The sequence below is a fragment of the Thermobia domestica genome, chromosome 2 (assembly GCF_964235325.1).
Source record: "Thermobia domestica chromosome 2, izTheDome1.hap1.1, whole genome shotgun sequence".
Lineage (NCBI taxonomy): Eukaryota > Metazoa > Arthropoda > Insecta > Zygentoma > Lepismatidae > Thermobia > Thermobia domestica.
The window spans coordinates 321,419,968-321,434,558 of NC_137455.1; the positions used below are offsets into that span (position 1 = coordinate 321,419,968).

Consider the following 14,591-nt stretch of genomic DNA (forward strand, 5'->3'; position numbering starts at 1 on the left):
AATTGTATAAACACAGGAATTCAATTTTATGGTTGTAAGTTGTATTACTACTTTAGCAATAACAATTACAATAGTAATTATATTAGTAATTTATAATAAAAGGTCTTTCATAAATATGGAAAAATTTAAAAAGTTAAGATGATGTAGGAAGCAGAAATAAATAAAGACGATTATGCCTTATTGAAGAGTGTTACTACCATGTCTTTGTACACATTCTTCAAGTCTACTACGCAAATTCTCCATTATATTTTCTGCCATCACGACTGGCCACACCATATCATACAGTTAATTTTTCGCTGTATATTGGTTTCTCGCAGAGTTCTTTGGGATTTTCCCTGCATCGATAACAGAAGTTCTCGTTGTTAATATAACTGTTTTGATAAAAGTTAGCCTTCCTTTGTGGCATCAGATGCATTATCCTCGTTCATATAATAGGTTTTCTGATCCACAGCACGTTCTGCACCGATCTCCACTTTTTCATATTTATGGAAATGGCATCCTATTCTAAAACAAATAAGAATCAGTCACTGTTACTAGTACCATTTGCAAAAATTTCTTAAATAAATGTACATTTTATGACAGACTTTGTATGTAAATTATGAATATTATAATATATTTAAATAGCAATAATAATAACCACTATTGTTAAGAGAATAGGTTCTTGAAATTTTGAATAGTATTCCTACTGTAAAGTACTGGAATATTTTATTTTACACCATGATGTTCATAATTGAAAATCATATATTTATTTTATTTAATTTTATTGTTTGTTCATTACAGAAGTGCCCATGAACAAAATTCAAGTAGGCACAGCAGCATCTCCAAACCTAAAGACTGTTCGATCTAAAATTGGTTCCTTGGAAAACGCCAGTTACAAACCAGGAGGAGGGAAAGTCAAAATCGAAAACAGAAAGTTAGATTTTAGTAAGGCTGCTCCGAAGATAACCGCCAAGAATGAAAAATATGTTCCAGGAGGAGGTGACAAGAAAGTAAGTTTTTTTTATGTCATGTATATATATATATATATATACGTGTGTGTATGTGTCTATTTAAACAAAGATAGTATGCAAGACAAACCCTTCAAAATGTTTCAGAATTTTATTATGATCTCTAAAAGTATACAGTAACACATTTTTAGAGGTATAAATCACAGTGAAATTTTGTTCTGATTGTAACAACAATCATTTCCATTCGAATTAACGTTGTGACAGCCTCTTCACCAATCAAAATATGCTATTCTATTTTTCTTTAGACATAAATAATAGCAATTTAATAATAATAATAATAATAATAATAATAATAATAATAATAATAATAATAATAATAATAATAATAATAATAATGGCTTTATTTAAAGTGCTATGAGCAGCTCATAGGCAAAAATACAGCACTATGTTAAAACCATTATAGGATAATTTTAAACTGACCAGAAAATTTATAATTTAGAATGACTATTAGAACTTGTGAAGGCCTTTGTCAGAAAGTTAATATATTACAATTATAATGTTCAAACTGATATATAAAACGAAAATCTAAAAAAAAAAAAACAGTCAATTTCATGATATACTATTAACAGAACTATGCAAATTACAGCCTCATTTAACTACTATTTAAAAGAATGAGTCAACCTTGCTTAAAATTGCACATCCAGCATGCAAAAGTCTTGGTTACTTATTGTCATATTTTAACATAAAAGACTGGTTCTTTGATTAAAAGATTATAACATAAAAATACGCTTAGAACACACAACAACAGTAAAATCAAGATTGGCAGCTAGAACCCTTATCATAAAGTTAAAACAGTTTAATTTTTGTAATAATAATAATAATAATAATAATAATAATAATAATAATAATAATAATAATAATGTTTTACGCGTTACTGAAAGAATTTTAGTACTTGTTGTACTGTAATAATTTAGTTCTTTGAGCAAAGCGTAAAATCCGTGATTACCGGTACCATACCTGTATAAAGAATTAACAAAATGTAAATCGATTTTTAAATATTATGAATAGACAATGTATTAAACAGTGAGACAAGAGTTGGGTCTCCTAATTTCTATATAAATTGTACAAAAATTTATATAAAGGGAAAAAAGTGACAAACTATGTAAAACGAAATCTCTATATGATATTGAAAAACAGAATGCATCAAGATGGTTAGTTACGATACTTTACGATACAAACTGCCAGATGCCTTGTAAACTCGCAAACTTCCAGTGGGAAAATTGCCATGACAGCGAAAGTTGAAAAAATTGGTAATGTTTTACTCTAAATAGAATAAATACAGCTATTATATTTAATAACTACTTAACTTGAATGTTTTAGAAAATATGGATCATGTTTAAAACAGTTCCATTATAAACGTAAGCTCTTAAAGCTATATCAAAGTAAATTCAACTGTTATCACTATATGTAGTACAAGTATTTATTGGATTTTTAAATATTATTACTACGATCTCAACTAGAATTAAGTACAGAGTTTTCGTACTTGTTATTAAATAACGTGGACAATTTCTTATATTCTTTTAGTTTGAAATTATTAAGAATTTTTGGAAATATAGTAGAAAAATTAAATTAAAAAGAATAATAAATTTCAGAATTTGGAAGGAAAAATGATACGAACATTTTCCTAATTTTCACTTTTTCCCTCTCACTGTTAATCAGTAGCAAGATCCCTAAACTGTGGAGGACAACATGTCGATCGACGATTGTGGAAAGATAAACACGGCGTGTATGAAATATCATATATGGAACAACTGCTATTTTGCACGAATTTTACTTATGGGTGCCATGCAGCCTAGATGTGCGCCTATACAATTTTCATTTGTTAATACCTTCAAGGCATACCTCGACTGTGTTAATATCTTAAATCGCACACCGTGGATTAGTATATTGGTACTTTCATAGTGCAAGGTGTTTTTCGAGGCTAACAATTTTAACAATGAGGTTACTACCTCAAACGTACGATAAATATTTCTAACTGGCACATACAGGGTGCAGCTCCAGGCTATTTTCTAAGAAAAGGTTCGGAGTTTGAGATCTCTGCTAATACATGGTGCATGTACTGTGGGAGCCCATTGTTTCAAGTGCTCATGATAAGTGCATGAGCCTCGAAGGCTGGAATCAGGGGTTAACTTTAAAATTTGAAATGGAAAGATATGTTAAATTGGATCGCATTCGAGAGTTCGAAGAAGAATATCGGCTTTAAAAAACAGTACACTTTAACTAGTAGACAACTCTACTCGTTAATCACATCCATAGTTTCCCGTGTAGGCACCAAGGTAACAAAATCTACCAAGTGTAGAATTTCTTTGTCGAAGCACGTTGCCAACACATACACACACACCAGTGGCATAGGGAAGGGGGGCCCAGAGGGACCGCCCCCCAAAGAGGTCCGACAATGTACTTTGGTACTTTGATGTTTGTAATTTTTATATATTTTTATGTTTATATATTTTTTTGTTTGTAATTACTCTATATATACCTACTAGCAGCGTTCACCCCGCTTCGCTGCGGTCACCCCGGAACGCAATAAACTTTGTTACTTAGATAATTTTTACTTTTTCGCTTTCAAATTGCAGTAAATGTTAACATTATAGCGCCTGTCATTTATGTTAACCCGCCAAGTGACACGGTCATGCGGGTTGCATATAAATACTTTATTTTTACCTATGATGAACTAATAACAAAGGATTTGTACGTATGGACACTTGAATGGTCAATTATCTCAAGACACTGGTAATTAAAAATTAAAGTGATATGATAAAAACCATCTAGGGTCCAAATCCTAATAACCCCCCAAAAATAAAAGAAATTGGTTCAGCCGTATTAGCGTGATGAGGGAACAAAGGATTTGTACGTTCTCTTTTATAATATAGATAACAGCACTTGCCCCCCCCCCCAAACACACATCCTGGCTACGCTACTGACACACACACACGCCGGCATACTCACACTAATGTCAACTTTAATTTGTGTGTATTGTTAGATTTCAGAAGTACAGTAGTAGAATCAGAATCCGGTCGTAAATTTAGCTTTAGTTTAATTTCGCGGCAGGGTTAACTTCTGTTGGTTTTGATTTTTAATGTTATAGGTTACTAACAAAAAAAAAGAAAAAAGAAAAAGAAAGAAAATATTTGGAACATTTGGCGCATATCGAAACACCAAACAGGTCGTAAAAGACGAGGGATTAAATCGTAGATTTAATACTAAATATATCTATATGGAAGTGACAACATACAAAAATTCACATTCACTTTCGTTCATTAGTTCGGAATGTAAGGAGATCCCAGGGATCAACTACTTATCATAAGCACTTCAAACAGTGGACTTCTACAGTAGCCTACATGTACTACGTGTTAGCAGAAAACTTTAACCCCGAGGAGTTTCTGAGAAAATGGCTCTGGTTCAAACTTTATTTCGTCGTAACGACAGATATTAAACTTGGAGTGTGACTTATCATCATTCGTAATCCCTTTGATACATCGACAAGGGATACCCTTTACCAGTTGTTTCTTATGAGATTTTGAATGTCATCCAATTTGACATACATTTCCATTTGAAATTTTTGAGTTGAACTTCCCCCGGCCCCCGAAAATCGCCCACTTATCACGAGCATTTCAAACTGTGGGGCCCCACAATACATGCACTGTATGCTAGCAGAAATCTTCAGCCGTTTCTTAGAAAATGGCCCGGGGTCAGACTTTGTGGACACCTTGTATATTGACCGCCAGAGATTTTCACCGCCATTTTAAATGACCAATCCTGTGATATTGATTTTATTCTGAAACAGATTTATTACTAAATGCAACTTATTTATGCTGTACTAATTAAAGTAATATTGAACATAACCATGTTGAAGTAATATTGAACGATGTGACTTGAGATAAAGTAAGTTGTTAACTCCACGGACAGGATATACCAGCTTACGTGGCTCCTCAGCCTTCCTGAATTTCCTAGACACATCTTTCTTTCTTTTAGTACAGTCCTCTTTCCAATAGTGATTTGCATACCTTAAAGCAGCGGTTCTCAACTTAATTCCCATCACGACTCCCATTTTATATACTGAATACAGTAACTTCCCTAAAAGAGAATGGATTAAAATCAAATTTGGTCAGTTCATAAATATTACAAATATCGAATCTGATCCGTCATAGTGTTTCAAAATGAAGGGCGTTTGAAAATTTTAAAACTTCATAACTTCCTTAATTTTGTCATACGATGAAAAAAAAACTGTTGGAAATGTTTAGTCGACCTATTTTTTCTTGTTCTTAACAGTATGTACAAAAACAAAAATATGCCTATCAGAACAAAATCTAAAATAATACTAAAAGTATTTTCCAATATTAGATTCTAATTATATTTCTCTCTTCCGCTTACACTGGTCAACATGATTTTTTTCACAAAAGAAGTGATTGCTGATTGTGAAGCAGTTTATTCTCCTGAATTCAAAAATGCAATCAAAATGGTTCCATTAGGCACCGTTTTGTTGTGACATTCACTTGTTTTTTCATCCTTATATACGAAACGAAACGTATTTTCATGAAACATTCATATATTTGAATCGGCATAGCGCACTGGTTTGTTAATGTAGAAGAATAATTTAAGTGGCACATTATTGGAAAAGAATAAAACTTCCATCTAGTGCAAGATTTGTGTCATCAATGTCATGGGGGTGGGGATGGGAGGTAATTGAATTTAGGTAAATATTGTGGAAATTGTATTTTTTTTTCAATTTGCGCAATTCCTCCCTTACCTCTTGCCGCACCTCAACGACACCCGATAAATTTATAAACTTACATAGCTTATGAGATCCACTTGGTATATAGGTATTCGAGTTTCCGAAAGTTTCTTTGTTGTGCAATAAAAAGTGGAAAATAATGGAGCAAAAGTGTTTGTTTTTGTGGTCTTGTTAACACTGTAAATGTCAATCAAGATCAGACCTGTTTTAGCAGAAAGACATTCGTGATCGTGTAGTGAGCCTCGCAGGTTTTCTTTCTGTGTAAGTGGAGTGCTCTTTGTTTCATTTCTTGTGTTGTTCAAAAGAACTTGCATAATGCCAAGAAAGTGTTTGAATCATCCAGACAATTTCTGCTGCATTTGTGGTGAACTAACGTTTAAGTCTCAGAGGTGAAATTTTACGCCACTTGTAAAAAAAAATGTTACGAGCTTTACTTTGGCTGCAAAATGGGTAATTTTGATAAACCATGGGCTCCGAATATATGTTGTGTGACATGTGTGCGGCTTCTCACAGGATGGAAAAAGGGCACGCATTATATGCCTTTTGCAATTCCTATGATCTGGAGGGAACAAAAATACCATTCCAGTGACTGCTACTTTTGTTTAACAAACATAAAAGGAATTACAAAAAATAAAACGAAACATACCGTTACATATCCAAATTTGCCATCTGCCATGAGGCCTGTATTACATAGAGACGAGTATCCTGTGCCGAAATGTCCAGATTTTGTGACCGTAAGTGAAGCTGACTCCGAGGCAGTACATACTGAGGAAGACACTCATTATAGAAGTGATCCTACATTCAAGGCTTCTACATCAGAACCCCACCCACTAACTCAAGCAGACCTCAATGATCTCATTCGGGATTTACAGTTGTCGAAACAACAAGCCGAAGTTTCGAGGCTCAAAGGTAGGAATCTATTACACAAAGAAACAAGGATATGCGTGTATCGTATACGCGATAGTGATTTCAAAAAATATTTTTCGACAGAGGATGATATCGAGTTCTGTAATAATATTAGTGCAGTTATGGAGGCTCTTGGACATGAACACCAGCCACATGAATGACGATTGTTCGTAGACTCCTTGAAAATTAGTTTGAAAGCGGTACTTCTGCATAATGAAAATGAATGACCAGACATATCAGAATATGAAATTGTTCTTAGATAAACTCCAATACAGAAAATATAACTGGAATATCTGTGGTGATTTAAAGGTCATAGCTTTACTTCTCGGCTTGCAACTGGGACACAAAATGTTGCTGTTTCTAATGTGAATGGGACAGCAGAGATAGGAAGTCGCACTACAATAAGAAGCAATGCCCTAAACGTGACACTCTTATTCCCGGGAGCAAAAGTGTGTCTCACACCCCATTGGTGAATCCCGAACGATTGTACTTACCACCGCTGCATATCAAATTGGGCCTTATGAAGAATTTTGTAAAAGCACTTGACAAAAATTCTCCTGCATTCGTGTATTTACAATCTAAATTTCCCAAAATCAGCAACGCAAAACTGAAAGAAGGAATATTTGTTGGGCCGCAAATCACATCATTACTGGATGACGACAAGTTTGCAGAGCTGTTGAATCCCCTAGAAAACAAAGCGTGGAAAGCCTTCGTAGATATCTGTTGTGGTTTCCTTGGAAAACATAAAGCAGAAAACTATCGTCAAATAGTGAATGATCCTGTGAATTCGTACCAAGCTATGGGATTGCAATATGTCTTTAAAGATTCACTTCTTAGACTCTCATTTAGATTTTCCCCCACAAAATCTTCGTTCAGTAAGTGATGAACATGGCGAAAACCAGTAAATTTCTAGAATGGAAAAGAGGTTTCAGGGCAAATGTAGTCCCAGAATGCTAGCCGATTACTGCTGGACATTGATGAGAGACGTTCCGGAAACTAAATACAGCCAAAAATCATCATTCAGGCCTTCAACTTCTTAGGTAAGTAGAAGTGATATTTATACTGTAGTCATATTTGTGTTTTCTTTCATGTACAACAAGGACGAAAACGGCAAAATAAGATGTTTCCTTTACTTTGCCAATCTATTGTTAAAATGAGCAATGGAAATGTGCAATTTCCACATTTTATACAATTTAATGACACCCTTCCCCCTTCGTATGGAATCGATGACGACAAACTCCATATATGATATGACCTTTGTCCTTCCACTGACGTCAACATTATAAGCTTATGTCAATAAACAGCTGAGCTATGCCGCTACAAACACAAAAATGTTTTAAGAAAATATGGTCTATTTCGCGTGCAAACGTGGAAAAACAAATGACTGTCACAAGAAAACCGTGCCTGATGGTGAAATTCTAATTTCAGTTTTAAATTTAGCAGAACAAGTACATTTAGACTTAGTAACACTTGTACTTGTGGAAGAAAAAAAATTGTAGACCAGTGTTATCTTCATAACCCCCATGAAACCCTCTCAGACCCCCAGGTTGAGGAACTCTGTGTTTAAGTAATTAGTGAGAAGGCCATTTATGTTTTTCGTGTATATGCACGTAGTTTTTGGTTTCGACATTTGGAACTATTTTCTTTCTGTGTACAAATGTAAATGACAAGCAAACACTATAGTGTATTTAAGACGTTTATCTACTACTGCCACGTGTAGGTAGTTTTAATTTATTATGCATTTTTCTAGAATTGGATTTTATTTATGAATTGGTCGTTGGTCGTACCAAGGGACATACATCTTGATGTAACAAGGAACAGTAGTTTTGGATATAATGAGCACTAGGTGCTGTAAAATATATGTGTGTGTGTGTTTTAGACGCATATCGTGTCCCTTGTTAATAGTTATTTTATGGAGCAAAAATTCCAAGTTTAATGAGAAAGAAGAAACAGGCTTTTTTGCTAAATAGTATTGTCATCATTTGTTTTGTAACAAATAAATTAGACGTTAAGACAATCGATTATCATTAGTTTTAATAGTATCCATAGAAACAATAACCACTGTCCATTGGTACGTACTAAGTATATACCAAGGAACAAAATAACTTCTCCGACAAAAATTGCTCTGGTATTCTTCTCATTGGTGCAATTCCCTTGTAACGTTTACAGTGTGAAGCTGAAATAAGTTACTTATCAAAGAGTCAAGAACATATTTTTTCTTTAGCCTTGCACAAATATACTATGCCTATCTTCTATAAGCAAAATATAATGTGTGTCCCTGGGGTGAGCAACTGCCTCTACTATTAGATATACGAAATCTTGATTCTGAAAATTGTCTTAATGTTGCAATCAAATGAAACAAGAAAATTTTCTAATATTTTAATATTGGTTTTATTTATTGTAGATCGAAAAAGTGAAACTTAACTGGAGTGCAAAGTCAAAAATCGGATCTTTGGAAAATGCATCGTATAAACCTGGCGGAGGTGATAAGAAGATTGAGACTCAGAAATTAGACTTCAAGGATAAAGCGAAACCAAAAGTTGGTTCCAAGGATAACCTCAAACATACACCTGGTGGTGGAACAGTTAAGGTAACTTATTACATTTATGTTTAAAATTAATAATTTTAAATATGCAAAATACAATAGTAGTGTGCATATTATGTTAAATAATATTAGTTATAAGTAGGTATTAAACCTTCATTGATTTGTCATTTGATAAGAATTTTGCCCTTTATGTTTATGATATTAGTTAATTTTCTTTTCAGCCATTCATATTTTTCGTTTCTTCATACAGTGTTATTCATATATATTTTCTTCGTTCATTTCACAATTCGTTTAATCAAATTGTATTTTCCTATTCTATGAAGACCAACTTTTTACGTAAACACTTTCCACTATCGACTTCTAAAACTTTTATTGTAACTTCATAAATGTCTATGCTTTCCTTGCTTTATTTTGATTGTCTGTGTTCTAAAATTTGTGTTTCTTCCTTTCAAAGTTTTGTAATTTGTTAAATATCTTCCTTGCTCTTGTTCGTATGCTATTATACAAAGTAGTTTACAGTCGTGGAGTGAATTACAGACAAGACACAAACTAGGTAAGGACAGAACCTTCATATAAACACAGTCATCTTTCTTTACTTTCTGTAAGTATGAATGTTTTATGTATATCTGTGTATTGGTGTGTGTGTGTGCTGTGATGTTTGTTTTTCCGCCTTGTACAGTTTTCATAGCTTACTGCCTTTACTATTGACACATATACAAATAATACTTACTCAAACTTTTACTTTTTCTTTCATATATGTATACGAAGGTAAATTAAAAATTATCCGCAATGTATCTAAAACTTTTCTTACATTTTTCATATGATCTCTGTCCTCGTTTATTTATTGTTATGCTGTTGTGGTCGTGCTATGAAAGTTTGATCCTAATTCCTTTATTTGTCTTCCTTTTGTTGCAGATAGATCATGGCCACTCTATTAGAAGTTTGCACCAAAGAGGATAAACGAGCAACGATCCGGTTTTCGTTGCGGTCAGAAGGCGGATCAGGGGCCTCAATCAAAGACTTCCGGCACAATACGGGAACAGTGTCTTGTGGCAACGGAGTGCCTACGAATGGATTGAAAAATTCAAAAATGGTCGCACAAATGTAGTGTTACGCACGAGAAAGAAGCCGGATGACCATCTACGGCCACAAATGATGATAACGTTGAGCATGCACGTGATATGATTCTGTTAGACAGACGAGTGACTATGGATGAAGTGGCAGAACCATGACTAATTTCCAGACGATGTGCCAATGCTCGTGGTTCCTCTTTGGTGCAAATTGATCATAGAGCAGCCGTGATCTATCTGCAACAAAAGAAAGACAAATGGAGGGATTAGGATCAAACTTTCATAGCATGACCACAACACTATAACAATAAAATGGATGAGGACAGAGGTCAGTATGAAAAGTTATAGCTACATTGTGGATAATTTTTTACTTACCCTCGTATTTCCTTTCGTTATTAAGCTGTTTTTGCAAGTTCATTTTTGGTTTTTGTTATCTTATAGCGTACATGGATTGTATTAATATTTAAGTGAATATTTTGTTTTTTCAAACAATCGTTTTTGTAAACTAATTTATTTATATTGTATTATTCAATGAGTATATTTATTTCGACAATGATATTTTCATAAAATCATTTAAAATAATTCCCTGACTAATTTTAAAACAATTATAGTTCTAATTCACTTTATTAATATTATTTGGTAAAACAAAACATCTTAATTTCAAACAGTGCACTAGAAATTTTTAGTTAAAGGATATAGCTCGTTTGCTAGAGACTACTTTTTAAAATTGTTTATGGGTATTTAGAATAATACAACACAATAAACGTAATGTAGAAATACTTTTTTATAATACATTTGTAATAACACAATTTAATTTACTTCATCTTACATCTAATACTATTCTCTTAAAGCTAATTTGGATTACGTTCTACTGGAAATTGAACCCGGTACCTGGCATATCAAAGACAATGCGTTAACTGTTATGCTACTAGGTCTCTTTATTCGAAATAAAGCTAATTATAAGTATCGATCAATCTACTGTTTAATTCAATCAATCTATTATTTTGAGATAGAATGTAAAATTCATAATGTAAACAAAATATTTTAGTTCCATTTTATAAATAGTATTAAATAAATTTAAAAGATATAAACTATTTTGATTTTCTAACTTTACAATAAACTTAATTTTTTTTATATATTTTAAACATTATTTAAGTAGATAGTAACTTCTTATTTTAAAGAGGTGGTTACTTACAGATTATACAATATTATTTCGCAAATATTTGACCTGACAATTCTAGCGTAGAATGATTGGTAGAGTTCATACACGAAAATAAATTATTGAAAAAAAATTCTGTTACATCAAACTAGCATAAACTTTCAGTAGTTTATTTTAATTTAAACACAGAAGGAAAATCGAATCATTTCATTTTAATCGTGTTTACGACCTATGACGTACTATAAAAATACATGTTATAAACATCCATATACTATTCTTATTACATTGTTATAATACACTGTTCCATTATTTTTAAAAGACGCTCATAACTTTCTAATAAAATTTTCATCAAAATATTTTCATCATTAAATGCTTGTATCTCTTGAAACTATTTGAAACTACTAGTATTTGTTGGCTAATTTACTATTCGTATATAATAAACTAGTCAACAAGTACTAGCAGTAAATATAAAGTTACTTACATTTTATAATTGTGCTTTAGTGATTCTTTATGCTTGTTAGATATAGACAGTATCCCCAAAACCTTTGAAAAATTGCATTTATATTTCTTATGTATAAGGAATATGTTTTGAAATCAAAATGCAAAGTAACGTTATACTTAAGAAAGTACTAGGGTAATCATTATATTATATCAATACATTACTGTGTTACTTTTTTCTGTCATTCCTTATAATATATCATGATTTTTGATACCATTTACTTTATTCTTTACGTATTTACTCTTTATGGTACTCTAATTTATTGCCTTTCTAATAAACCGTTCTTTTTAACCACGAATAATTTGATAAAGTTCGTGCTAAATTATAATGCAGTCTTTTGTCTTCTGCTATTCCAACGCATTCTTGTTAAATTCTGTTTCGATTGTTTTGTCTACTAATTCCTCGAATTTCTTGTATCTTAGTCCAACTTAGTATAGTGGATAAGTTAATAATAGGTGTTTTCTATGAGCAAGAGATGAGAAAAATGATTGCTAAGCAGTGAAATAATAATAATAATAATAATAATAATAATAATAATAATAATAATAATAATAATAATAATAATAATAATAATAATAATAAATATACTTCTTGTAAACGACGATGTTTCTAATGATGATGTGCTCTGAATATTATTCTTGACAACAACCTTCTGCATATATCAGATAGTTTCAAATGTAAGTTTTAAATCTAAGATCTATAATGGAACATAAAATGGATTATTAAATACTATCTTTCTTTTTCTTTTTAGAAAAGTAGGGAGGGGAGGTTAAAGTAAACAAAATTTTTCATCATTAAAATATTTACTGATAAATGATAGCGACAGCGGCGGCTCGAGGCAATTTTCTACCCCGTGCAATGGCATCATTTGCCGAACCCTTTCTCCAGAAAACAAATCTTAAAAGCCACGATGTTAAGTATACTACCTCATCATGAAAACGAAGGGGAGAGAAAGGACACTCACACTCAGAAAGGCCTAAACACTACAAATATAATCTCGTTGTGTCTGTTTTTTTCTGTAAATAATAATCTATTATGTTACTGAAAGATAAAGCAAACACACCTGCAGAGGAAGATGGAAATACTTTCTATAGAATTCAATATCGAGCTTCAATTTCAATATATTAGTTTGTAATTCTAGTGAAACTAAAAACTAACTCTTTTAATTTGTTTCTTGATTTTCCTTCTACATTTGTTAAAAAGTTTTAAAAAAACTTGTTTCCACCTTTAATGATAAAGAGCTTTTTGTGACAAAGACAAGACTAGTCTTTATATCAAAACTATGTTAACTAACTACCGTATATGGAACAGGTGTTCGCTACTCTTCGAGAATGAGTTCTTGTATTTGACATCAATAAAGCAGTTAATGCTGGGATTTGTTTGATCATTTACTTTGACACTGTTCATGTGACCCTATGCTAATGCGACCTAAACATGATTTATTAATGTAATATTCAAATAGAAGGTCTAGTAAATTTAACTACTATCATCATGAAATTTGTTTTCAACAAGAAATATTTATTTTAAATAATATAGTTATTCAGATTTTGTCGTCCCTCGAAACTTGTTGTGCCGTGCAAATGCACGTGTTAAACACACTTTAGAGCCGGTCCTGGATAGCAATGCTTTTTACTTTTACTATTGCAAGTTACAATTTGAGTTCAGTAAAATAAACAAGATTTTTCTTTCTGCGTTAATGATTTTAGATTATATGCTTCACAAACATCACCTGTACTCTTCATTGTGTGACAGTTACAATTGTGGGCGTTTTGATAATGCATTAATGCAGTAAGACCGTTAATATCGTATTAAATCAAAGTTTTGAAAAAACATTCTCCAAATGAAAACAATTTATTTTATTCATTCATATTATCGAAGAAAAATGTGCATTTTTTTACACTAAAATAAGAAAATGTATATTTTATTTAAACGTGTTTCCAAATCACATAGTCCGTGAAATAAATTCATATTAGTAGACGTTAGAAAAACGTACATTAATCGGTAACAAAATGGGAATATAAACACAGTATAGATAATATACATCTTCTTTTTAATTGGCTTATTAGCACTTCCTTACGATATCAAATTAGCATAAATCATTAAAGCAAATCTATTTCTACATTTTATTAATATTATTTTCACTGGTGTATTTCGATTTAAATCGGGAACTGGCAAGTACAGATTATTGGAAGAGTTCTTCTTCAAGGAACTTCGTGTCCATATGACACGTGTCTAGAATTATTGATTTGTATGTTTATTAGATGATGTTCATAATAAACCTACTATTCTTAGGGTCTCTGGTATCGTTAATCTTGCGTTATGTGAATTATTTTTATCATTTCCGCAATTGATTTCTTTTCGGGATTTGGTTTATTTCTACTTCTGTGAGCAGGTTGCTAGTTATGATTGCTCTCCTTCTGTCTACTAGATTTGCTCGCTAACTTCTGTAGATAATTCTTTGGGGAGTTCAAGGAAAAGTTGGTGCATCCGTTTCCTGTAGCCAATCATGGTTTCTAGTTCTGTACTTTTTAGGAAGTAACCTATGACATCTTTATTCATATATGTGATTCATTTGATACTTTGTTTTCCGATTGTCCACTCTGATGGTTGTTTGGTTTTGTAACTGTTAAAACTCTCGCTTCGGTTGAAATTTGTTACTGGTTAGTACCT

The 14,591-nt window shown here is 32.2% G+C and overlaps 1 protein-coding gene across 1 annotated transcript in view; it reads left to right on the top strand.

Annotated features, from left to right (window-relative positions):
• The window catches only part of tau (microtubule-associated protein tau), a 219,478-nt gene that overhangs the window by 154,761 nt on the left and 50,126 nt on the right, over positions 1–14,591 (top strand). Inside the window, exons 6-7 of the mRNA XM_081749033.1 lie at positions 781–989; positions 9,053–9,238. Of these exons, the coding sequence (XP_081605159.1) occupies positions 781–989; positions 9,053–9,238 (395 nt within the window). The remainder of the gene's footprint in view (positions 1–780; positions 990–9,052; positions 9,239–14,591) is intronic.